We start from the raw sequence: 25,990 nt of genomic DNA on the forward strand, positions 1-25,990 counted from the left end.
ACAATGGCCTGTGTGCAGTTCTTGAATATTTCTCTTCGCACCTGCGTATGCGTATGCGGGTGCGGGTATATTTGCTTATGTACATCATCTAGACCTTCCGAGATAAAAGACAGACAGTATTTATTATTAGGTAAGTAGATGAAGTTTTTGGAGTTAAACCCGACCTGGAAACAAGGCTGGGGTTGAGCTCGTGTGAGGAGGAGGGTGAGGAGGAGGAGGAGGAGGGGGGTTACAGAAGACCCGCGCTCCACACGGCCCTGGGACGCCACGAGATAGTCCTGTTAAACACTTTTACAGAGCATTGATTGTCACGAGCTACGCCCTGCAGGGCGCAACCCGGCCAGGCTCGTGCCTTTTTTTTTTTTTTTTTTTTCTCTTCTTCCTTTAGCTATTATTTATTTATCATTACAAATAACGACTGTTCGGGAACCCTTTAATTCAGGAAAATAGAGGCGCAGGAAGAGTGTCAGATGCCAAGCCACTAACTATGATTCAAAAAAAAAAAAAAAAAAAAAAAAAAAACAAAACAAAGGCGGATCCCGTTCTGCGAGTGTGATCGATAAATGTTGGGAACTAGATTCGAATGTCTCTCTCTCAGAGGGAAATCAGCGTAGTCCTGGTTCTTCTGGAAAGTTGACCCCCCGCCAGAACGTTTCACACACTCTCCTCCACCCCACATACTATTTTTCTTCTTCTTCTTCAGCCTTGTTTGTTTGTTCATTACAAGTTTTTGGTGACAAAAAACAGTTTCGAGATTGAAATGGTTTAAAGAATTTAAGGTTATTTATTATTTATTTATCAGAAAAGTAGAAAACATGAACATAAGCGCGTCAGATATACACATTTGTGTATGAGAGGGAAAATAGGAGATACCTCAAACTCTATGAGCTTAGAATAGGCCTTCTGCCTTCAATTCAGCAGTCAAATCGTTGACGGACTTGGTAACTCTTTCAACAATAGTTGCTACGTCATCCTCGGTGATGATGAAAGATGGCGCCAAGAGAGCAATATCACCGGACACAAAGTCGATGTTACCTTGCATACCCATGACGTTGATGCCGTTTTCGAAGCAAATTGCTTCGAAACGGTGTGCGACGTCTGTCTTGTATGGGAATGGTTCCTTGGTTGCTCTGTCTTTGACGAATTCGAGAGACCAGAAACCACCAATACCTCTGACATCACCGACAATATTATCCTCCTTTAGTAGCGCTTCTTGCAACTTGGCACCCATTAGATTACCCTTTTCGAAAATGTTCTTGGTCAACCCGTTGCCCAAGATCTTCTTTTGCACACCTAGGGCGACTGCACAGTTGAACCCGTGGGAGGCGTATGTGTGAGAACCGATGACCATGTTGGTACCCTCGACGTAGGCCTTCTTGATCTTAGGACTAACCAAGACACCTGCAATGGTGACGTACCCAGAACCCAAAGTCTTACCTACAGATTGGATATCTGGGGCTTCTTCTGGGGTTAAGAAGTTTTCCCAGCAGTTTAGCTTACCGTTAGGATTGGATCTACCAGTCCCGCACATAACCTCATCAAGCATGAAAACAATATCGTACTTGTTACAGATACGACGGATACCAGATAAGTAGCCCTTTGGTGGAGGAGTAGTACCCAAGGAAGAACCTGGCAAAGTCTCGACAAGCACAACGGAGATCGTAGTTGGATCGTTGTCCAAAATCAATTTTTCCAAGCTGTCAATCAATCTGGCAGAGTACTCCTCTTCTGTTTCACCTTTCTTCATAAATCTGTAAGGGTAGCAGACAGGCATCTTCAAGCAAAGCTCGTTTTGGTCAAGCAAGATCTCTTTGAATTGCTCGGCTCTTGGGTTGTGAGAGATGGACAAGGCACCCAAAGTGAAACCGTGGTACGAAGATTCTCTAGAGATGATCTTGGTTCTCTTGCTTTGACCACGTTCGACTTGGTATTGTCTGATGATCTTCATAGCATTTTCGTTTGCTTCAGAACCACTGCAACACCATAAGGCTGATGCGAACACACCTTCTGGTGAGTTATCAATGTAGAATTTGGCCAACTCTTCAGATTGAGGATTACCAATCAAAGATGGGAATGTGTAGGTGTGGGTCTTGGCAGCTTCGCTCATAATTCCATGGATGTCCTCATCACCCCATCCCAATGCACCAACAGCTGCACCGGTGATACCGTCAAAAATGTCCTCGTGTACTTTACCATTCTTTTCAACAATGATCTTGCAGCCCTTACCACCTTGAACTTCTGGTAGCTTTCTGTCGATCAAACCTTGGAACACGTAAGAGTCGTTGTCGGTTGTAACTGTCATTTTATCTTTTTAATAGTAATAATAATAATAATATTTTTTTTTGTCGTTTAAAATATTTATGATAACTTCTGCTTTTGTTAGTCTTTAAAGCGTCAATCGTAGGTAGCTGTCGTTGTTTAATACAGTTTTGTATTGATGTTTGTATTGCTTGAAGTATAACAAGAAAACTGACGCTAAGATTGTATTGAACATTTGAAGCTACAGTTGATGAACAAACCTACTCTTTATATACAAATTTTGGGGAGGGAGGGAGGGAGGGAGAGAATCGTACATCGAGAAACTTTACGGCACCAGTTACCTTCTCAAGCATAGTCAAGCTTTACGTTTATCCAAGGTGTCGATGTCAAGTAATGCACCCTTATCACTTATTTGTTTGGATAAATTGTATATCTCTTTTCATGTAATAAAAAAAAACTGACATCTCGCCATATTTTCATACATACAATGTTTCGAAGATCTCATCTGTATACTGAAACTCCCACATCAGGGAAATAATCCGCAAACAGTGTGATTCAGCGGTCGAGGATCTCGGCGCAATAATGTAGCAGCCGCATGAGATGGATGCAGACTGGACTAGACTAAAAGTGGGAAGGTTCAATTTGCGCTATTGTTGTCGTTACTGCATAAAAAAAAAAGGCTGCCTAAGCTACTTCCAGCGGCTTGAGATGCCTAAAAGGGATACCGCTGTGTCGCTGCTAACTGCTGCGTTTAAAGACTACCCTTAGGCCTTCAACTCGCTTCTGATTTTTTCAACGCTTAGTTTCATTCCATTACTCTTTTAGGTTGTTCCAGCCGATGGATATCGAAATTCCGTGTTCTCTACTATTGAAAATTAGCAAGGGTAGCAACCAAAGAAAAAGATAATCGATCTTAAGATGAGCTTCGTTTTATCGAGGTACTGCAAAAGCACTTTAACTATAAGATATTTCAGGGGTAGCGGCTGAGAAGAAGATACGATATTAATCTAACTCTAACTGAAGCACAGTAATCATTGGCCTTGTGTGTTGGAAGGGGAAACAGTAAAGTGGTATGAGTCAATTGAAGTATATCTTGGATATTGAAGGGACAGTTTGCCCTATTTCGTTTGTGAAAGAGACGTTATTCCCCTTTTTCTTGAAACATGTTGATTCAGTTGTGAATACGGAAGATCCCTCTTTGCAAGCGTTGCTAAAGCAGTTCCCTGTTTCGCAAGACCCGGTTTCCTTGAAGCAGCACATTGAAAGCTTGGTCAACAACGACATTAAGGACTCTGTTCTAAAGCAATTGCAAGGGCATATTTGGGAGCAAGGCTACAAAAGTGGTGAAATCAAATCGCCAATCTATCCAGATGCGATAGAATTCATTAAGAAGCATGAATCTAATGTTTACATATACTCTTCGGGTTCTGTCAAAGCGCAGGTCCTTTTATTCCAGAATGTAGAAGGTGGCATCGATCTCACAAAGTACATTGCTGGGTACTTTGACATCAACACGTCAGGCAAGAAGACGGAAGCACAGTCGTATGCTAATATTCTAAAAAGTATTGGAGTTGCTCCAGAATCGGCAAGTGATGTTGTTTTCATAAGTGACAACCACCTCGAGCTAGATGCCGCTAACCAGGTAGGCGTGAAGACTCTCTTGGCGATTAGACCTGGTAATAATCCTGTTCCAGATGCTGAAAAATACACATCGGTGACAGATTTCTCTTCTCTATGATAATCAATGGGATATACTTTACAATATAATAACAATATAATAATAAAATAATAAAACGATAATGAAATGATAAAAATATTATTAGTACTAACATAACAACTAAATGGAAATTGATCATTAGTATGAGGTATAGAGGTCCAAGGATGGTAAGTCAGGCCTTACAATATTCTTGCTGCTCGATATAGACATATGAATACAATTAATGTGATTGGTACTTTTTCAAGGAATTTACTAGAGTTCTATTCGAGAACAAGATGTAAAGTTAAACATAGCCGGCGGTTAATGGAAAGGCCAATTCACATACCCCCAAAGTGAGTATATAAAATTATCATTTTTGTTATTATGTTCGTAGTAGCTTTTTTTTGTCTCTCCTAAGGTGTATGAAATATACTTGTAATAGTGGTATAATATTGTGTGGCATTAACAAGGATGAGTGAGTAGAAAAACCTTAATCCGCATAGTTGTTGAAAAGCATATTGGCGGCTATTTCTTCGTTCTTGTCACATGCAAAGTAGATTTGGATCACTAAAGTACGCTCGAACCCTAGTTCACAAAGCCTTCCAATAGCTGCTTCATCTTCTGCTGAAATTGTCACATTTGGAGCTGGGACTTGAGCTTGTTCACCAATATCCCCTAAGGAACTTTCGAGCTGTTCATCGCCAAGATTTTCAGCCAAGCTATCTGTCAATGATCCGCCAACTGCTTCCAATAGTACAGTGATAAATCTTTGAGGATCTTGCAGCATAGTTTCACGTAGATGAGGATAACGTGTGCTTAAACTTTCAAAAAGAGGCATAATGGCTTCTGGATGGCCAGATACTACGTCGCGCAATTGAGTGATATCTTCCATAGTCAATCCGATGGTTCCCATCTCTTCGTCACCAAGAGCAGCACCAGATTCTGGTCCATGTCCACTGTTGTTTGCTTCGGCTTGCGCAAAAAGATTGTCTTCGTGAGTGGCATCCTGAGAGGGTTCGTTGGCAACAGCACTTGCTTCAGAAGAAGGATCCGCTTGTTGTTCCTGTTGGTGATGCGTCTCACTGACCTCAGGTAAACCCATTAGTAAGTATTCGACGGCACGATCTGGATTGTTGAAGGCTGCTCTTAGGGCACGTTCTACTTGATCACGATCATATCCCATTTCCATAATTCTATTAACAGTTTCGTTACGCTGGGACCCTGTAACGAAGGAGGCATCGGTAGTAGTTGCAGCAGCTCCTTCCGTCTGGGTATTTTCAGTACTTGCTTCTGGATTCCCAGTTGCTGGAGCTGGAGCCTGTGCTGCACTTGGAGCTGCTGCGCCAGCGGCGCCAGTAGTAGCAGTCGTTGAAGCATCTTGGGACTCTTCGCGTGGTTCAACAGCAGACTCTGTTACCTTAACCTCGGCCTTCTTTTTAGATTTACTTATCATGAAGATAACTTGATCTCCATCCTTCAAATTGCATGCTGACACAGTCTTGGTGTCTTGTAGCACCTTACCGGAATATATCAATTTGATTTGCGATGGCTCGCAATGCTTTTGTTCGGCGATTAATTCTTTTGCATGAAGAATGGTGGCATCTTCAGTCAATTCGATTGGTAATTTCTCCTTCTTAAAATCTTTAAAGTTGACTAGCATTCTACCGAGCACTTGTTTCGTTGACTGGTGTTCTCCTTCAACCTCTTTTTCCTCTTCGCCACCCTAGTCATTAGAACAAATTCTCCAAATCATAATACACATTAATTTCCAGAACACTACTTTTTATTCATAATAATAGTGTATGTATGACAATAAAAAAAATAATCAAATATAAGAATACAACAACCTTAACAGTGAGTGATATAATTCCTACATAGCAGCAATGGAAAGCATACATGCGACACGTTTTTACAGTCTGCTAGACTAATTTTAACAGAGGTAGATATTTCAGATTTTATATAAGTACAACACTAGTTTATAGTATACAGCATTGATAGAGATGCTCAGTGATAGAAAAATAGTCTATTAATTTGGAAGATTATAGGACGAAGGAGGGATATCTTTATCGTTGTGTCCATTAGCAATATCGAATGGTGTTGTAAGAACAAAATTGAAGGGATATATAGAGAGTGTGGCTGGAAGTAATGTGAATGGGTCGTATTATTACTGATCTTTTTTTTGTTGTATTTTTTTCTGGGTTGAAATCTTAGCCTACTCTTGTAATTATATTAGGATAGGGTTATCTCTGAAACGGAGAGGTATCAAATACTGCATGTGGTTCTTTCTTCTTTCTTCTATTAATGGGATGGGTCGAATTCTAAAGGAACTTCATGCGAATCTTTGTTATTTCCGTCGTTATTGGAACCGGCTCCATTTCCTTCATCATCGGACCAGTCCACTTGAATCTTTCTATCTAGGACGTTAGGGTCTATGTTCTTCAGGATTTGAAGTCTTTCGAGTTCCCACTCATCTCTCATGTCGTCGAAGCCGATATCCCAGATTCTTGCGTAGAACTCTTGGATCTTTTGTTCTTCGACACGACGTTTTTCTTCTTCTGCCATCCATGCCATATGCTTCAAGTCATCGCTTGAAGGCTCGTAAATATGCCATATCACGTAGTGTGGTAGACCAACAACGCTGTATTGCATTCTACGCGATAGTTTACCGAAAGCCTCTGTCTCTGCGTGTTTTTCGAATGAGAATGCGGGGAAGTGGGAACCTGTTCTAAACACTTTGGCCTTCGATAGAATGGAGACACCACCAATACCATCAAGTTCCATTTCCACTTCTGGGTCACCGCTTGGATCTCTCATGTACGCTAAGTGAGTTCTCCATGTAGCGTATTCTGGGTAACCCTCAACGATACACGCGTCTTCATCCAATGAGTCTGCCAATTGCAAACCACCCTCTGACTCCACCCAAGAGTTCAAATCGTATGGTTGTATATTACCTAGCCAGTCTGGTAAGGGTCTCCAGACATTTGGCACGATAACATCTTTGTCGTGATGCATCAAGTCCTCCAAGATGGTGTTTGGTATCGTTTGGACGTCGACGTCTCTCCAGTAAACATACGAGTGGTAGGGCTTCAAAGCTGCTGATCCAAGCCAGTTTCTTGCCTTGGCCATAGATTTTCTTCTGGGTCCCTGTGCGGCAAACCCGTGCCTATCAGAGAACGATTGGCCCACGCTCTGCCCGAAATCTTTCTCGAAGATCTCAATGTTTCCGAAACGTTTTGTCTTGTCCTGGTTGGACTGTGCCTTTCTCAAGTGAGAAAGTAGCACGCTCATGGTGTCATCACTCGAGTCACTGACTAGGAATGATAGATCGATAAGGTTATGTGGGTATGTCAACTTGTCCATGGTGTCGAAGAACATGTCCAAGTGAGCTGCGGCATCTCTCAAAGGAACACAGAAGAGCACTCTATCGCCCGTCTGCCACCCATTAGGTTTTCCCTGGTAGTTGTTCAAGTCATAGTATTCGACTTGCGGCAGATTTCTGAACCGATTGGCGTATGAAGTCCCGGAGACTACTGGCACCACTTGTAAGACAGTGGGCAAAAGAATGCGAAGTATAAGAAACCCTGCAACGACCGATCCGATCAAAGAAACAGCAGTCAGACTCGTAAATCTATTCTTCCCCTTCGACAACATCTGGAAAATGGGATTGGAGAGTATCTTGTCGTGCTGTTTAGTATAGTATATTTCCTTCCTCTACTTCCTAGTTCAAAGGTATGCAAGCTAAAACCACTAGAACAACAAGAATATTTTATATCAAATCAAATTCTATCTCAAAAATATTCACTCTTTCTGTCTCTCTTTCTATTTTTTTTTAGTAAAAACACACTGATTTACACTGTTCAAATGCCAAAAGAGTTGTCTCAGTGATGTGGGTGTGGATGCTTACAGTCTCGACGCCAACGTGAGTACCGTCTCCTTGAAGCCTACTATCTCTCTCTCTCTCCAATGTAACAAGTGTTGTATGTTTTATATATATAGATCAAGAAAGTTCAAAAATATTTCTGTCTTCCTCCAATACACCATTTTTCATCATATAAGAAATTGCAGGCAGAAAGGCAGGATTACGCATACGCATTACAGACAATAGAAATTGTAGATAAATTTGTTTAGAAACTACGGAGAAAGAGGAAAAATGTGAGTGGAAAGAAAGATACGTACGTAATAAGGGTAAATGAAGTGAAGGAAACGGGAGCCCTACAAGAAACTTGAGGAGGTCAACAGATGCCGAACTAACTTCCCACGATTTCCATTCAAGTGTGTAATAGTAGTACCAAGTAAGCCCACTACTTTTATAGTTGAGCGAGACGTGAGGCCGAAACTCATGTCCAAACTCAGGCTCAAACTCGGGCCCAAACTCAGGCCTAAACCCTTAGCAAGCTTGTAAGACGTTACATCAGTGGTGAATGCAGCATGGATCTCGAAACACTCGATAGGAACTAGAATTTAAAAAAAAAAAAATTCATGTATAAACAAAAACATAAACAAAAACAAAAACAAGAAGGAAAAAAAATTGGTAGGTACACCCTTGTCTGAGCATTGGCTATTGTACTGCATTCGCATTGGCAATTACTATTGCAGTCGCAGTTGCAACTCCCCATTCTCTGTCTGTCTGCCTGTATGTATATTTGTATGTCAGGGTAATAGATCGCGAAAATAAAAAGAAAAGAAAATTCGCAAATAATCGAAGTAGTAAACCACCGTCATGGTCACATGACTTGTTTCTGTGTTCTGTTACCCGGTTTACGTACAATGTGATGTATACCCACCGTATATGGTGAAAAGAACCAAAAGAAGCTTTTCACTTTTACCGGACCTGGCGCGGTGCGGTGCTGTGCTACGCGCAACTATGCTACGCTTAGCAATTCGCGGCGGTCTCCAGCGGGACCTAGGCAGGACTGTTCTGTGCGCTACGATGTGCCAGCCTGTATACGAGTGTTGAAAACGCTGTTACTACAACTGCTACAAAGGGCAGTACAGCTCTTACATGGATATATCGTATGGAATATGGAGGTGGGATCGCTACTATCACTACTAAGGCTCCTAAGTACTGGATATTCAGCATATAGGTATGTTTATATTGCTTTTTTATTTTGCTCTCTGTCGAAGTCGCACTAAGCTCCCAGGCAATACATCGGTCTTTTCCTACAAGAAAAAAAAATTTTTTTTTTCCAATTTTTTTTCACTTTTTTTATTTTTTTTTTCCCATTTTCTCACTTTTCTTTGCTTGTCGACCTGAAAATTTTTTGGTTTTCATCGTCAGTCTATATAAGCTGGGACGGTTTTTTTTTTTTTTAGAGCCCTTCCCAAGCAGGATAGCAGAACTTTCTTTTGATTCTTGTTCAACTTCTTTCAAAATTTTTTTTTCTTCGAGTTAGGATTTAGTTTCCCATTTATATATATAATTTGGAACAAAATTTTTTTTAATTCTTTAGAGTTTTGATCTCTTGCTGGAATAGATAGATTCAATTAAAGCTTTGCTTGAGTTACTTAGTCTTACTGTTTTTCTCTTAAGGACTTAGACAATCACAACACATACAACACAACACAACAAACATGGCTGAAGAAGAACACACTTTTGAAACTGCTGGTGCTGGTGCCTCCTTGACTTTCCCAATGCAATGTTCTGCTTTGAGAAAGAACGGTTTCGTCGTCATCAAGGGTAGACCATGTAAGATTGTTGATATGTCTACTTCCAAGACCGGTAAGCACGGTCACGCCAAGGTCCACTTGGTCGCCATTGACATTTTCACCAACAAGAAGTTGGAAGATTTGTCTCCATCCACCCACAACATGGAAGTTCCAGTTGTCAAGAGAACTGAATACCAATTGTTGGACATCGATGACGGTTTCTTGTCCTTGATGAACATGGACGGTGACACCAAGGATGATGTCAGAGCCCCAGAAGGTGAATTGGGTGACAACATGCAAGCTGCCTTCGATGAAGGTAAGGACTTGATGGTCACTATCATCTCCGCCATGGGTGAAGAAGCTGCCATCTCCTTCAAGGAAGCTCCAAGATCCGATTAGATTTTCATATGAGGGTTGCCAAAGCTATTAAAAAAAATTCACATAGTTACTAATTTTAATGGACGTTGAAGAGTAGGCCAGGCGGGTGATGAAAACCGAAGAAAAAAATCCGAATTTCTCTAACTCATCTTTCCCTCTTCGTTGCTGAAACGACACATTCAGATACATTCATACTTTTTCTGCTGAGTATCCCCTTTTCTCTAGTGCATTGCAGTATGTAATGAATGGGTGAGTGCTTGTGGGTGCGGAATGAATTGGTGACGTTATCTTCTATGTTTTTTTCTTATTATTTCCTCTTTGCTTTCCCTTCTTTGTCTTTTACCCTTGTTTTCTACATTGTTGTATTTTACGCGAACATGGCAAGGCGGAAATCAAGAAGTGCAGAAGAAGAAACTACACTGTTTGATTCTTTTCAACCTGTTAGCTCAGTCCGTTAAGGGAGTTTTTTTTTTCCTTTCTGTCATTCATATAAATATCATATATCGCCTTAATTCTATTTCTTATATATTTAAATCTTTACCAACGCTTCAATTTGCTTGTACTCACTCATTTGATCTTCGCTGAATACAGGCGAATTCCCAAAATCAATGATTCATACACTTTTTACACTGTGACGTTCCAAAATTAACTTTCTAAGCTAAATGTCATATTTCGCAATAAAATAATAAGAATATAGATATCAAAGGTCTGTGAAGCTTTTATTTACACTAATAGATATTCTCGAGGAAATAGAATGGAGGGGAATTTCCGTTTTTTCTAGCCAATGGCATCGTCCCCGGACCTATTCAATCAATAAACAACTCATATCCTGTTGTTAAATGCCTGGCTGCAACAGATAAGCAATAAATATTTTGCAGTAGATTACTACGTGTTAACATCTATTGGACAGCATATAAGCAACTACTCACCTACCTTTCATATAAGTTGGCAACATGGCCGAGCGGTTAAGGCGAAAGATTAGAAATCTTTTGGGCTCTGCCCGCGCAGGTTCGAGTCCTGCTGTTGTCGTTATATTTTTTTTAAAACGCGTGAATTCTGTTGTTACCCGGTAACACAACACTTTGTTTACCCAAATAGGTTATCATATTGATCTACAATTCTCTTCTTTTGCCGTTCTGGTACGTTTGGTCTGTTTTTTTTTATTTTGTTTTAGAGAACGAACACTATCCAATATCTTTTGTAGGTATTGTAATATAATAATAAAACAAGAGTGCAACTTATTATCCATTCGGAGGAACTAAAACTGCGTGTTTGCTACTAATCTATTGAAAGGACTATAGTCACATATTTCTCTAATATCCAGTACTCGCCAAGCAAGAACTTCCTGTGCCTCTCTGTGTTTACTCATCACTCAAGTAGATTCAGTTAGCCATGAGCGATGCATTAAACCAAACAAGTGATGCTGTCTTCACAGACAGAATGAGAAGATTCCAAGAGTTTTTGGATACTCATTCTCATTACACGCGTGAAATAAGATCGATATTAGAGTTTAACAGTAACGTGGTTAAAGATAAAAAGGAAGATGATGACTTTATGGATAATATGGATAAAGACATGATGGAATACGATTCAGACCGCTTACCATTAAGACTTGTAATCTCTTTGGACGATCTACGTGAGTTTGACAAAACGTTTTGGACAGGTCTTTTACAACTTCCTTCGTTTTTCCTGCCAGCTGCAGAGCGTGCTGTCTCGGAGACTGCGATGGCTTTAGACGATACTCCACTTGGGTTTCGTGGGTTCCAAAATGACCCTAGAAGACAATGGAAATTGTCTTTCAAGGGTTCCTTTGGGCCAAACTCTCTATCGCCACGTACCTTAAACTCTACTCATTTGAACAAGCTCATATCTATAGAAGGTATCGTCACAAGGACCTCTTTGGTCAGACCCAAGCTGCTCAGATCTGTTCATTATGCTCAAGCAACGGGACACCATCATTATCGTGATTATCGAGATGCCACTACGACCTTAACAACTTCAGTTCCTACACCAGCTATCTATCCTGAAGAAGATCAAGAGGGAAATAAATTAGTCACTGAATATGGTTTCTGTCATTACATGGACCATCAGCGTATTACAGTACAGGAAATGCCTGAGAAAGCTCCTCCTGGTCAATTGCCAAGATCCATTGACGTTATTCTTGATGACGATTTGGTAGATAAGACAAAACCAGGTGATAGATTAAATGTGGTGGGTGTATACAAGTCACTTGGTGCCGGTGGTTTGACCGGTGGTTCAAACAATAATGACAAAGGTAACGGTGCACTATCTGGGTTTAGAACCGTCATCATAGGAAACACAGTATATCCCCTTCATGCAAGATCAACAGGTGTTTCAGCAATTGAGTCGTTGTCGGATAATGATATCAGAAATATTAATAAACTATCGATGCGTAAGGATATTTTCGAGACATTGTCTCAGTCCTTAGCACCTTCCATTTACGGACACGAGCAGATTAAGAAGGCTATCTTGCTGATGCTTATGGGTGGTGTGGAGAAGAATTTAGCAAATGGATCCCATTTAAGAGGTGATATCAATATTCTAATGGTTGGTGATCCATCTACTGCTAAGTCGCAAATGCTAAGATTCGTTTTAAACACTGCTGCCTTGGCCATTGCCACGACAGGTAGAGGTTCGTCGGGTGTCGGTTTAACAGCGGCTGTCACAACAGATAAGGAAACAGGTGAAAGAAGGTTAGAGGCCGGTGCTATGGTGTTGGCGGATAGAGGTATTGTTTGTATTGATGAATTTGACAAGATGTCAGATGTTGATAGAGTTGCAATTCACGAAGTCATGGAACAACAAACGGTTACTATTGCAAAAGCTGGTATTCACACAACTTTGAATGCCCGTTGTTCTGTGATAGCGGCAGCTAACCCTGTCTTCGGTCAATACGATGTCAACAAGGATCCACATAAGAATATAGCTCTACCCGATTCTTTGTTATCTCGTTTCGATTTACTATTCGTGGTCACTGACGATATAAATGATATTAGAGACAGAGCCATTAGTGAACACGTTCTTCGTACTCATAGATATCTACCTCCAGGGTATTTAGAAGGTGAACCAATTAGAGAACAGATCAATTTGTCACTAGCTATTGGGGAGGACGAAGATGAAGAAGAGGATGAGGAAGAGGAGGATATTGTCTTTGAAAAATTCAATCCTTTATTGCATGCTGGTGCTAAGCTTGCTAAGAACAAGGGCGATAGCAACGGTAATGAAGTCCCTCAAATTATCGCAATTCCATTCATAAGGAAGTATATTCAATACGCCAAGGAAAGAATTGTTCCTCAATTAACGCAGGAAGCAGTAGATGTTATCATCAAAGCTTATTCTAACCTAAGGAATGACCAAAATACAAAGAAATCTCCAATCACAGCAAGAACTTTGGAAACATTAATCAGATTGTCTAGTGCTCATGCTAAGGTAAGGCTTTCCAAGAAAGTCGAATTAGAAGACGCGAAAGTTGCTTCTCAACTACTAAGATTCGCTTTGTTAGGTGAAGATAGTGCTGGCGTTGATGAAGATGAATTCTCACAAGGAAGAACATCTGAAAGGTCTCCAAGGAAGAAACCAAGAGCCTCACCAAAGAAGAAGAAGACATCCACTTACAGAGACACTAATTCGGATGAAGAGAACGTAGGGTTAGAGGAGGACACTGGTGAGGATTTAGACCAAGATATGGAAGGTACTCAACAGGATCATCCATCAGATTTAGAATCCACAATGGTCCAACTACCGCCTGACCAAGAAGAAGATCTACAAAGACGACTGGAACAAAACTTAAGGGTTAGTCCAAGAAGATTACAACATACATTGGAAAGAAGAATACTCTCCCAAACAGACCATCAACAACAGATCTCTTCCCAATCGTCGAACAATTCGACCGGTCCACTAGAAACAGGCTCTCAACTTCAACAATCGCAAATCTCGCTTGATTTCATGTCCATTGATGACATGGACCAAGGATCAATTTCTACTGGAAGATTATCATCACTTTCCGGTATTGTAGCAAGGTTGATGCAATCGGACATTTTCGAAGAAGAATCATATCCTGTGGCATCGCTTTTCGATCGTATCAACGAGCAAGTTCCAGAGGAGGAAAAGTTCTCTGTTGAAGAATATGTTGCAGGTCTAAGGATTATGAGTGACAGAAACAACTTGATGATCGCGGATGGTAAGGTATGGAGAGTGTAATTATGGACTTCTCAATAAGTAATACTACTCTTTCTTTTCGTAACAATAAATAACAATCTACATAAATTCAATAATTAGCTTTACCAGGTTATTTTAATATAACTCTAGCAGTCAGCAATAGTATTTGTGGTACTAGAGGGTAGTAACGGGAGGCTCCCATTAAACCATAGCTGTAACTGTGTCTATGTATATCAATTCTTTATGCCACTTTTTCATTGAAATTTCCGTTCAGTTACCCGTAAATCCCATATGCTTGCTTATTTTTATTATGGTGGCAAACCTTTCTCAGTAACGTGTCAGGAAGATATGAAAGGTGAAAAAGTAGATTTTAGATCAATCAATACCTTTAAACCTTTGAAGGATTATAGAGACTTAATAAATAACATTTAAAGGACGTGAACCACCGACCTAAGAACTCCGAGCTTATCGAATATATCAAGATGGCTGATAAGCAATATGTGGACAGTCCTTTGGTCAAGGACTCCACTCCTTTGGCTGCCAAGATGTTCGTTTTGAGGCCATACGTTTTGCCGTTTGTTCCATTATATGCGAGCTTCTTACATATCTACCTTACACAGTATGACGTGTATATTAAGGGCCCCGAATGGACATTTGTATACTTAGGTGCTCTTATTTCGTTCAATGTTTTAATGGCGCTACTTCCAGAGTGGCATATCGATATCGCTGTATGGTTTAAATATACTCCAGTTGCATTGGAAAATGCTACTCACATGCTAATTCACACTACTCCTAACAATGGTGCGTCTGGTATTGTCGAAATTCAAAGAGCAACAGAAGGTGGTCAATTACAAGTGTTTTTCCAATTCCAAAAGAAGAGATTCTTGTGGCACGAAGATACTCAGGTATTCTCATCTCCAAAGTTCTTAATTGATGCTGAACCTAAAATTGAAGAATTCCAAAGCAGTAAAGGTTTATCTGGCGATTTAACCCACCATATTAGACTATATGGTCAAAATTCTTTTGATATCCCAATCCCAACTTTCATGGAACTATTCAAGGAACATGCAGTGGCACCTTTCTTTGTTTTCCAAATTTTCTGTGTTGCCCTATGGTTATTTGATGACTTATGGTACTATTCCCTTTTCAATTTGTTTATGATTTTGGCTATGGAAGCAACCTCTGTGTTCCAACGTTTATCTACATTGAAGGAATTTAGAACTATGGGTATCAAGCCATACGCAATTAATGTGTTCAGAGACGGTAAATGGACTGAAATCCAAACCAACGAGTTGCTACCTATGGATCTAGTTTCTGTTACCAGAACCGCTGAAGATAGTGCTATACCTTGTGACATGCTATTGATTGATGGTTCCTGTATTGTAAACGAAGCCATGCTTTCAGGTGAATCAACTCCATTGTTAAAAGAATCCATTAAATTACGCCCTGCACATGATAAACTACAGCTTGATGGTGTTGACAAGAACGCTGTTTTACACGGTGGTACAAAAGCTCTACAAGTTACTTCTCCAGAAAAGAATGCAAACGTTCCTTTACCTCCAGATGGCGGTGCATTGGCTGTTGTTACTAAGACTGGTTTCGAAACTTCTCAAGGTTCTTTAGTTCGTGTCATGATTTACTCTGCTGAACGTGTGGATGTTGGTAATAAGGAGGCTTTATACTTTATTCTCTTCCTATTGGTATTTGCTATTGTTGCATCTTGGTATGTCTGGAAAGAAGGTACTAAGATGGGAAGAATTCAATCGAAGTTGATCTTGGATTGTATCTTGATTATTACCTCCGTTGTCCCTCCAGAATTACCTATGGAGTTGACAATGGCAGTCAATAGCTCGCTAGCCGCACTATCAAAGTTCTATGTGTACTGTACGGAACCCTTCAGAATTCCATATGCTGGTAGAATTGATGTTTGCTGTTTTGACAAAACAGGTACATTAACCGCAGAAGACTTGGTTTTTGAAGGTCTAGCTGGTCTTCATGATGGTTCGGACATCCGTGCTCTAAAATCTGCAGACGAAGCCCCTACTGAGGTTTTGTCTGCCATTGGTGCTGCACATGCTTTGGTTAAACTAGATGACGGTGAAATTGTTGGTGACCCAATGGAAAAAGCTACATTGAAAGCTGCTAAATGGAATGTTGAACATAAGGATGTTGTGAAGAGGAAAGGTTTAGATGATATTCGTATCTTGCGTCGTTTTCAATTTTCTTCGGCGTTGAAGCGTTCTTCTTCAATTGCAACTCAAGACCGTAAATTATTTGCTGCTGTAAAGGGTGCACCAGAAACTATTCGTGAAAGATTGGTTTCTATTCCTGCTGATTACGATGAAATATACAAGTCCTTTACTCGTTCCGGTTCCCGTGTTCTTGCGCTAGCCCACAAGAATTTGCCTGATCTTTCTAAATCTCAAATCGAAAATATTGATCGTGATGAAATTGAAACCGGTTTGATCTTTAGTGCATTCCTTGTTTTCCATTGTCCTTTGAAAGACGATGCTATTGAAACTATAAAAATGTTGAATGAATCGTCTCATCGTTCTATCATGATCACCGGTGACAATCCTTTGACAGCTGTGCATGTTGCTAAAGAAGTTGGCATTGTTGATCGTGAGACTTTAATTTTGGATGAGCCTATCGATGGTTCTTCTCATGCTTTAGTGATGCGTAATGTGGATGAAACTATCGTAAAACCATTCAACCCTAAATCTGATACTTTCAGCGAACACGACATCTTTGGAAAATATGATTTAGCTGTTACTGGTCATGCTTTGAAGCTTTTAGAAGGACACAAGGAATTGAGGGATGTTATAAGACATGCTTGGATATATGCTCGTGTTTCTCCAGCACAAAAGGAATTCATTTTGATTACGTTAAAAGACATGGGTTACCAAACTTTAATGTGCGGTGATGGTACTAACGATGTCGGTGCTCTAAAACAAGCCCATGTTGGTATTGCTTTGCTAAATGGTACTGAAGATGGTTTGAAAAAGATTCAAGAACAAAGAAGAATTGATAACATGAAGGCCATTTATGAGAAGCAGTGTACATTCATGCAAAAGTGGAACCAACCTTTACCACCTGTTCCTGAACCTATTGCAGAATTTTACCCACCTGGATCCAATAATCCTCATTATTTGAAGGCTATGGAAAAGAAGGGTATCGAGATTACTCCAGAAATGCGTAAACTTGCCATTGAAGTTTCATTGAAACCTGCCATTGTAACATCTAGCGAACCAAGCAAAAAATCAGCTTCCGATCTTGCTGAATTAATGATGAGTGGGTTAGGTGACATGGAAGGAGATGAAACACCTTCTTTGAAACTTGGTGATGCTTCTTGTGCTGCTCCATTCACATCAAAATTGTCTAACGTTAGCGCTGTCACAAATATTATTCGTCAAGGTCGTTGTGCGTTAATCAATACTATTCAAATGTACAAGATTCTTGCTTTGAATTGTCTAATCAGCGCCTACTCCCTCTCTGTTATTTATCTAGCAGGTGTCAAATTTGGTGATGGTCAAGCCACTGTTTCTGGGTTGTTGTTATCTGTCTGTTTCCTAAGTATCTCCCGTGGTAAGCCTTTAGAAAAATTGTCCAAAGAAAGACCACAACCAGGTATTTTCAACATCTACATCATGGGTTCTATTCTTGGCCAATTTGCCGTCCACATCATGACATTGGTTTATATCACTAGAGAGATATACAAGATTGAACCTAGAGAACCTCAAGTGGATCTTGAAAAAGAGTTCCTACCTTCTTTGTTGAACACCGGTATCTTCATGGTCCAATTGGCTCAACAAGTTTCTACCTTTGTTGTTAACTATCAAGGTGAACCTTTCAGAGAAAACATCAGGAGCAATAAGGGTATGTACTATGGTATCATTGGTGTTTCGGCATTAGCTCTATGTGGTTCCACAGAATTCATTCCTGAATTAAACGCCGCCATGAAGTTCGTCCCAATGACCGATGATTTCAAGATTAAATTAACTGGGACATTACTATTGGACTTCTTTGGTTCATGGGGTTTAGAGTTATTCTTCAAGTTCTTCTTTATGAATAGCAAGCCTGCAGACATCGCTCTACGTGATTAATATTCACATGCAGCGAATGGCTCCTCAATATGTAAAATTTAGACAAATATAAACATTTTCACCAAGTTTATAACACAATAGATTTCTTTTCATACGTTTTACTACTAAGTTCTCTCCGTTTTTCTATCTGCAAATATACAATGATATTTCTTATGGTAGTATCTATAAACGAGGTTGTAGCATGTTTTTCTCCAATGGTTTCCACTTGTACACCTTCAAGTTACCTTCCACTTGTACGATTTGGAATACATCTTGACCAAGTAACTCACTAATCTTAGCAAGGACCTGAACACATTCTTCTCTTCCAATTGGGTTATGGCTGTCTGTCAATGAGTCAACGATGAGCCCTGTTAAATAGTCTTCAGTATATGGGACCTCTGGCTCCAAGGTGAAACAAATATCGAACACATGTTTCATTTTAATCGCTATGAAATGATCTTGCATTAGTTCACGTTGAGACAGTAGTGCAGCTGCTCTTCTTTCCTTGACTCTAATTCTATCTAGAAGAGATGATTTTGGATCTACCATTGTCACATCATCCGTGGTTAAATTATCCCCGTAATTGGTAGGCGTTACTACTGTAGGATTCAGAGAAGAAGTAAGTGACATAGATTTTGGTTTACCTTTCAAAGATGCAAATTTACGCCTGGCGACATTTTTAGAAGGCGACGAGGAGTATGTGGTTGATGTAGAACCGTTACTAGCCTTTCTTTTGCCCAATTTTAATGGAGGAATTTCTTCTGGAACGCTACCTGAGCCTTTCGCATTTTGAAACCACTGATCAATTCTCTCTGCAAACTCTAAGAGCCGTGACTTTGTGAGCGAGAGGGTAGTCTGAAGTTTAATGGAGATTCCGCAGTTTGAATTTATGTCAATATCGTATGCTTGTGGCCAAATGTACAGCAACCTCTGGAAGTCTGTTGAGGTGACTTTAACTCTCATCATCCTCGAAATGCTGGGTAATATCGTTTCCAAATCAACCATGTCGGTGCCAGGGTGGTTTATCTTGTAGAGATTGATCATCGATTCCATGGTGGTAAAGAAGGTTTTCAAGAGAGAAACGCTACGCTTTAGAGCAACGAGCTTCATTTCTTCCGGATAAGCTTGTTTGCCAATGTCTGGGAACCGTTGTAGATTGAATTCTAGGAAGTGTTCGGCAAAATATCTTCCATCTGCCATGCGGTATTCCAAATGTGGCTGAACAGTGTATGCCAGCGAGTTTGTGGAAAGTCGTAGATCTGAAGTAGAGTGCATTCCTCTGGATGCAGAGGCCAGGACAGGCCCCGTATGAAGCAAGATGCAGTTTTCTACATCAATGCCATGCCACGAATCGTTTCTGTACACTTTTGCGCAGGTAGCATCTGGAACCACGGTGAGCAGCCCTACCGATTTGAATTCAATCCATTCGGTTGCCGAGTAATCGAACTGCAGGTCGAGCACTTGGTCACCAAACTTCGAATGGTGACGAGACAGCACTGCCGAGTGGTTTCCTGAGGCAACAAGGGCGTCCCGGTCTGCGCACTCCAGTGCTTGCAAGCACAGCTTGCCAAAGTACACCGCGATTCTGCCCAGGATCGCTCTCAGACGCCGTACATCACGTGACTCAGCATGTTCCGGTCTTGTCTCTTGGTCGTTCACGTACACCCACTGTTCAAGCGAGTGATTCCCAGCTTCGAGCACGCCGTCGAAGGACGCATCGAGCGCACACGCGGGCCCGTCCTCCTGCGCCACAGACCCCAGCAGCTCGCGCACAGCATCAATATTGGCAAAATTCTGCAGCAGGAAGCTATCGTGCATTAGCAAGATCTGCTTCATGAGAGGCAGCAGGTCCGTCTCGTTACCCACCTTATCCAGATCAATCACCGGCGGCGTGTACTTGTATGCATTCATGGTTTCTTGGGGGGGTGGGGCTTGCTTGCTTGCAGGTGTCTCTATACCAATGTTCAAACGCCTTTCACTTTCACCGAAGTGACTGACTTGCTTTAAGCTCTGTGTGCAATATGAGATGAGATGAGATGAGCTGCTATGCCATGCCATGCCATGCCATCCACAATGTATGGGTGTTTCACAAGACCAAGACCAAACCAAGACCAAGACCATGTGACTTGTAATTACCATCTTACCCGCACTCGCTTATCCTTGGTGCCCCTCCATCCCCCTCCTCTCCGCCAGCCATCACCGAGCACGGCAATCGACGAACAGCGAGAGGCACACACACGCATAAAAAAAAACCGGGACGGGACCAGGGGACGAAAGCCGGTGCGGTGCGTGCACGCGCAGTAGATTGCTGCAGAACCGGAAAGAAGGAAAAGAAAAATTTCTCTCAATCATGCTGAGCGGACCTCTTCCCCGTCTAGAAAATGAAAAACGAAAAAAAATGAAAATTTTGGTCACGGAGAGAAAAAAAAAAAAAAAATTTGGAAAAATTGGAAAATTTGAAAAATTTAGCTGTCATTTTTTGAGTAGGAATATATATATAAAGGAAAAATGATTAACTTAGAGGATGGCAAAAGAGGAAAGGACAACTTTATGCAAGTGCGTGTACACATATACAAATTAAATTTAATTAGTGAATAGATAGATAGATATTAACGGAGGTTCTGTTATATTTATTTATTTTTTTAACATATTTATATTATTTGCTTGCGAGATAATCCAGTAAGGAGTATTATAGCATTTAAGAAGGAAGGAAGTAAGAAATGATTGCTGCCAAGAGAGTTTTGCACCGTAGCGTTGGTGCTGCCAGACGTTTGCAGTCTACCAAGGTCCAAGGATCTGTGATTGGTATCGATTTGGGTACCACCAACTCAGCTGTTGCTGTTATGGAAGGTAAGGTTCCAAAGATTATTGAGAATGCTGAAGGTGCTAGAACCACTCCATCTGTTGTTGCTTTCACCAAGGACGGTGAACGTTTGGTTGGTATTCCAGCCAAGCGTCAAGCTGTTGTGAACCCAGAAAACACCTTGTTTGCCACCAAGAGATTGATTGGTCGTAGATTCGAGGATGCTGAAGTGCAAAGAGACATCAAGCAAGTTCCATACAAGATTGTCAAGCACTCTAACGGTGACGCTTGGTTGGAAGCCAGAGGCCAAACTTACTCCCCAGCCCAAATTGGTGGTTTCATCTTGAACAAGATGAAGGAGACCGCTGAAGCTTACTTGGGTAAGCCAGTCAAGAACGCTGTTGTTACTGTCCCAGCCTACTTCAACGATTCGCAAAGACAAGCTACCAAGGATGCCGGTCAAATTGTTGGTTTGAACGTCTTGCGTGTTGTTAACGAACCTACCGCTGCTGCTTTGGCCTACGGTTTGGAAAAGTCCGACTCTAAGGTCGTCGCCGTCTTTGACTTGGGTGGTGGTACTTTCGATATTTCCATCTTGGACATTGACAACGGTGTCTTCGAAGTCAAGTCCACCAACGGTGACACCCACTTGGGTGGTGAAGATTTCGACATTTACATGTTGAGAGAAATCGTTAAGCAATTCAAGCAAGAAACTGGTATCGATTTGGAAAATGACCGTATGGCCATCCAAAGAATCAGAGAAGCTGCTGAAAAGGCCAAGATTGAATTGTCTTCCACCGTCTCCACCGAAATCAACTTGCCATTTATCACTGCCGATGCTTCCGGTCCAAAGCACATCAACATGAAGTTCTCCAGAGCTCAATTCGAAGCCCTAACTGAACCTCTAATCAAGAGAACTATCGACCCAGTCAAGAAGGCTCTGAAGGATGCTAACTTGGCCACCTCCGATGTCTCCGACGTCATCTTGGTCGGTGGTATGTCCAGAATGCCAAAGGTTGTCGAAACCGTCAAGTCCTTGTTCGGTAAGGAACCATCCAAGGCCGTCAACCCAGATGAAGCCGTCGCTATCGGTGCCGCTATTCAAGGTGCTGTCTTGGCCGGTGAAGTTACTGACGTCTTGTTGTTGGATGTTACCCCATTGTCTTTGGGTATCGAAACCTTGGGTGGTGTCTTCACTAGATTGATTCCAAGAAACACTACTATCCCAACCAAAAAGTCCCAGATCTTCTCCACTGCTGCTGCTGGTCAAACCTCCGTGGAAATCAGAGTGTTCCAAGGTGAAAGAGAATTGGTCAGAGACAACAAGTTGATTGGTAACTTCACTTTGTCTGGTATTCCACCAGCTCCAAAGGGTGTCCCACAAATCGAAGTCTCCTTCGACATTGATGCCGATGGTATTATCAACGTCTCTGCTAGAGACAAGGCCTCCAACAAGGATGCTTCCATCACTGTTGCTGGTTCTTCCGGTCTATCCGAATCTGAAATCGAAAAGATGGTTAGCGATGCTGAGAAGTACAGAGAACAAGATGAAGCCAGAAAGAAGGCTATCGAAACCGCCAACAAGGCTGACCAATTGGCCAACGACACCGAATCCTCTTTGAAGGAGTTCGAAGAAAAGTTGGACAAGGCTGAAGCCCAAAAGGTTAAGGACCAAGTCGCTGCCTTGAGAGAAGTGGTTGCCAGAGTCCAAGCTGGTGAAGAAGTCGACGCTGAAGACTTGAAGACCAAGACTGAAGAATTGCAAAACTCTTCCATGAAGTTGTTCGAACAAATGTACAAGAACGATTCTTCCAACCAACAACAAGGTGAACCAAAGCAATAAGCGTAGTAAAGTTTGAGAGAAAATATATCACATCGAGCCCAAGAGATCCAAAGAATTATGGTGCATTAATTTGAATTAGTACGGTGGGAAGGTAAAACAGTAAATGAAATAAACCAAAAATGTTTATTCAGTGGTGATGAAGGCTTTTTAAGTTCCTTTTCGAAGGTACTCTAATGATATTTGTTATAACCAAACCCAGTCTTTCTTCACTACTTCATTTTTTTACTTCCAACCATACTTCGAATTGATTCTTTGGCTCGATATGATTTTTCTTTTATCCCATACGACAGATTCTACTCTTATTCCTTTATAAGCTTCTCCATGTACATATGTAAAATACAAATATGTTTGAAGACCACCTGTATATAAAACACTAAATCAAACTCTATACGTTAATTTAATACAACTTGGTGTTATTAATTAAAGCCGTCCTAGCTTCTCCTAGGCTTAAGTCACTTCGTCCATCCAGCGGTGGATGCATCTCTCCACATCATATATGTATATGCGCTACTATACTCAAATTGTAAAAAGAATATTAGTATACATAATTATTCCCCTTAATGAGAGGAAACCAAAAAAATAAAAAAAATAATGGTAATATTAAATATAGGTAAAACATGTTAATCCTAGTAATTATTACACGGAATCTGAAAAAAACAAATCTGCGTTAGACAAGTTACTCACTCTGTTGGAGGGCTGAAACTAGCAAAAGTTACTAGCATATCATATATTCACTTTCTGCTCAGGAAAATGGGTTTACAAGTGTCTCCTTTGACTAAAATTATCTGCCTAAGTGGTGTATTGGCATTAGGGTTTTTATTAATCATATTGAGTTGTGCTCTTTTCCATAACTATTACCCATTGTTCGATGTGTTGGTATTCCTACTTGCACCACTGCCTAACGCTTTGTTCGGGAGGAGCGATGGGTTCTCTTCCCATGGCGAGTTCTTGAACGAATCTGGAAGAAACGGTGAAGACTTTGGACATTTCATGACCGGAATACTAGTTTCTAGCGGTGTACTACTACCAGTGGTGTTTCACCACGCAAGGTTGATAAATTACGAAAGTGCACTAATGACACTATCAGGTGGTCTTATTATATATCTGTGCATTGTTGTCTTCACATGGTTTTTCAATGGTTCATTGGAGTCAGAAGATGACAACTTGTTTGGGTATTAGAAGACATAGAGGTACCTCTGGGATACGAAACACCTTAGTGAGGCCAATTATTTGCCTTCGAGATATTCATATAGTTGACTTACATTTAATATTTACGTAAGTAGATACTTTAGTTGGAACGCGCGCGAAACGGATGTTACGTTTGATTTCTTACACCATTCATTGTTTTACTGTAAAGGCTGGCCTTAGCTTTAGGATCACAGTGTATACTAAGTAGTGTCCTTTTTTTTAACTAGCTTAGTCGGAAAGGACCGCTTCTGGATATTTATTTTTCAAAAAAAAAGTTGTAGGTCGTACCCGGATTCGAACCGGGGTTGTTCGGATCAAAACCGAAAGTGATAACCACTACACTATACAACCGAATGTGTTGAAAGTTTAGGATAACGGAAAGGTATGATGTGTCTGTGTAGTATTGTGCCGTGCATAAATAAAAAGATCAACGGTATATCGTACGGAAACTTGATATCTTGTTGCCTTGTAGGGAAACGATTAGCTTCTTTACATATTTTCGGTTGATTAACGACCAAGCTCAAAGTGGTAATAATAACGTTGAATTAATATATATATGCATATATATGTGTATTACTTGTTTTAGATACATTAGTTTTGACCGTGCGCTTCTTCTTCTTCCCAATTGTAGTCGAAGTAAAAATCTCTATCTATAGTATTGCAATCATAGCAATCAATGCTTTCAATGACACGTAGTTCCATTTCTTTCATGGAGTTTGGATCTCCGATGCAACCTTTTATATTTTTGGCGTGTTTTTTAGTTATTTCCAACACCTTGTGCATGATGTTGAGCACGATGTTGGTTTCAGTGTGGAATTGATCAATTTTCCCACTTTGGAACATGTAGTAGAGTCGGTGCAAGAGCATCGCACTGAACAAGTCACCAACCCCAGTAAAATACGACTCGATAACTGGAACGCGGTACACATATGGCCGTGGCATATCTCGTAGCGAAGACACGGAGTAGATATGTGTAGGGTCGTTGAAAAGAGACTGCGCACACGAAGAAACCACAATCACTGGAACGTACTCATGAAGTTCTTTAATAGCGGTGTACAAGTCCGATCGGGTCTCAATTGGCTTCCCATATAAAAGTTCCAATTCAAACTGATTTGGAGTGATGATATCGACCAGCCCAGAGCGAATAACCGCCTTGTATTCCGGTATCACGTCTTTATCAACGTATAACTCGCCTTCATCACCCATGACTGGATCTAGCAACCATAGCAAATTCCTGTCCCTCTTTTTAAGCTGCTCGTAAAATCTTGCCATACATGTCAAAGTGCTGCTATTGGGCATATACCCGGACAGCAACGCATTGTAATCATCTGAGAGTTTCATGACACCTTCGAATACCTGCTCCAATTGTTCGGCATTGGCCCTCGACCCAAACACCCTTCCAATTCCATATCCAGTATGGTTTGAAAACTGTACACTGTTAACACAGTCCACATCCCATCCAACACATTGTAGCGGGAATGTGGCTGCCTTATTGCCTACATATCCATGTACAACATGCGACTGGCAAGCTAAGATCCTCGGCATACCCTCTATAAAAAGCCAAAAAAAATAGTAGCCAAATATATGATTCGAGAACTGGACTCACTATTCCTGCTGTATATTATTTCTCACTACCAAAGATCAAGACTCATTCCCTATGAAAAGCAAGCCCATACCATCTTCCCATTGGATACTTCTTTTTTTTTTATTATTATTTTATTTTATATATCTGTGTTATGTATTTTCGTTACTCGATGTTCACTATCACTTGCTAGTTTCTCGATGAGTCGAACGATGATGCTCAAAGAAATGCCAGGAATCATACAAATCCCAGAAACAGCCGAAGCAATGAAGTGAAAAAAAATAAAAAAATATAAATGAATATTAATATAATAGACCAAGTTGAAGAGGATGAT

General features: G+C 40.8%; 11 protein-coding genes and 2 non-coding genes across 13 annotated transcripts; 7 read left to right on the top strand and 6 right to left on the bottom strand.

Annotated features, from left to right (window-relative positions):
- Positions 1-889: 889 nt before the first annotated feature.
- Positions 890-2,302, bottom strand: bioA (uncharacterized protein; the record flags this gene model as incomplete). The annotated part of the gene is made up of 1 exon (XM_022822388.1): positions 890-2,302. The coding sequence occupies one exon, from the start codon at positions 2,300-2,302 to the stop codon at positions 890-892; it is 1,413 nt and encodes a 470-aa protein (XP_022674215.1).
- Positions 2,303-3,331: 1,029 nt separating this feature from the next.
- UTR4 (putative acireductone synthase UTR4) lies at positions 3,332-3,997 on the top strand (the record flags this gene model as incomplete). The annotated part of the gene is made up of 1 exon (XM_022822389.1): positions 3,332-3,997. One exon carries the CDS (start codon positions 3,332-3,334, stop codon positions 3,995-3,997), a length of 666 nt encoding a protein of 221 aa, XP_022674216.1.
- A 448-nt stretch (positions 3,998-4,445) lies between these two features.
- Positions 4,446-5,615, bottom strand: RAD23 (Rad23p; the record flags this gene model as incomplete). The annotated part of the gene is made up of 1 exon (XM_022822390.1): positions 4,446-5,615. The coding sequence occupies one exon, from the start codon at positions 5,613-5,615 to the stop codon at positions 4,446-4,448; it is 1,170 nt and encodes a 389-aa protein (XP_022674217.1).
- Positions 5,616-6,253: 638 nt separating this feature from the next.
- Positions 6,254-7,606, bottom strand: ANP1 (Anp1p; the record flags this gene model as incomplete). The annotated part of the gene is made up of 1 exon (XM_022822391.1): positions 6,254-7,606. The coding sequence occupies one exon, from the start codon at positions 7,604-7,606 to the stop codon at positions 6,254-6,256; it is 1,353 nt and encodes a 450-aa protein (XP_022674218.1).
- A 1,920-nt stretch (positions 7,607-9,526) lies between these two features.
- HYP2 (translation elongation factor eIF-5A) lies at positions 9,527-10,000 on the top strand (the record flags this gene model as incomplete). Its single annotated transcript, XM_022822393.1, has 1 exon — positions 9,527-10,000. The coding sequence occupies one exon, from the start codon at positions 9,527-9,529 to the stop codon at positions 9,998-10,000; it is 474 nt and encodes a 157-aa protein (XP_022674219.1).
- A 925-nt stretch (positions 10,001-10,925) lies between these two features.
- Positions 10,926-11,009, top strand: KLMA_R128. The gene has a single exon. It is a non-coding gene; the product is annotated as a tRNA-Ser (tRNA).
- A 362-nt stretch (positions 11,010-11,371) lies between these two features.
- MCM3 (MCM DNA helicase complex subunit MCM3) lies at positions 11,372-14,200 on the top strand (the record flags this gene model as incomplete). Its single annotated transcript, XM_022822394.1, has 1 exon — positions 11,372-14,200. One exon carries the CDS (start codon positions 11,372-11,374, stop codon positions 14,198-14,200), a length of 2,829 nt encoding a protein of 942 aa, XP_022674220.1.
- A 440-nt stretch (positions 14,201-14,640) lies between these two features.
- On the top strand, positions 14,641-18,261 carry SPF1 (ion-transporting P-type ATPase SPF1; the record flags this gene model as incomplete). The annotated part of the gene is made up of 1 exon (XM_022822395.1): positions 14,641-18,261. One exon carries the CDS (start codon positions 14,641-14,643, stop codon positions 18,259-18,261), a length of 3,621 nt encoding a protein of 1,206 aa, XP_022674221.1.
- A 162-nt stretch (positions 18,262-18,423) lies between these two features.
- Positions 18,424-20,379, bottom strand: TAH11 (Tah11p; the record flags this gene model as incomplete). Its single annotated transcript, XM_022822396.1, has 1 exon — positions 18,424-20,379. One exon carries the CDS (start codon positions 20,377-20,379, stop codon positions 18,424-18,426), a length of 1,956 nt encoding a protein of 651 aa, XP_022674222.1.
- A 581-nt stretch (positions 20,380-20,960) lies between these two features.
- ECM10 (Hsp70 family ATPase ECM10) lies at positions 20,961-22,886 on the top strand (the record flags this gene model as incomplete). The annotated part of the gene is made up of 1 exon (XM_022822397.1): positions 20,961-22,886. The coding sequence occupies one exon, from the start codon at positions 20,961-20,963 to the stop codon at positions 22,884-22,886; it is 1,926 nt and encodes a 641-aa protein (XP_022674223.1).
- Positions 22,887-23,636: 750 nt separating this feature from the next.
- Positions 23,637-24,065, top strand: VPS55 (Vps55p; the record flags this gene model as incomplete). The annotated part of the gene is made up of 1 exon (XM_022822398.1): positions 23,637-24,065. The coding sequence occupies one exon, from the start codon at positions 23,637-23,639 to the stop codon at positions 24,063-24,065; it is 429 nt and encodes a 142-aa protein (XP_022674224.1).
- Positions 24,066-24,353: 288 nt separating this feature from the next.
- On the bottom strand, positions 24,354-24,425 carry KLMA_R129. Its single transcript has one exon. It is a non-coding gene; the product is annotated as a tRNA-Gln (tRNA).
- Positions 24,426-24,665: 240 nt separating this feature from the next.
- BUD16 (putative pyridoxal kinase BUD16) lies at positions 24,666-25,619 on the bottom strand (the record flags this gene model as incomplete). Its single annotated transcript, XM_022822399.1, has 1 exon — positions 24,666-25,619. The coding sequence occupies one exon, from the start codon at positions 25,617-25,619 to the stop codon at positions 24,666-24,668; it is 954 nt and encodes a 317-aa protein (XP_022674225.1).
- Between the last annotated feature and the right edge of the window lie 371 nt (positions 25,620-25,990).

This window comes from Kluyveromyces marxianus, chromosome 1, assembly GCF_001417885.1.
Source record: "Kluyveromyces marxianus DMKU3-1042 DNA, complete genome, chromosome 1".
Lineage (NCBI taxonomy): Eukaryota > Fungi > Ascomycota > Saccharomycetes > Saccharomycetales > Saccharomycetaceae > Kluyveromyces > Kluyveromyces marxianus.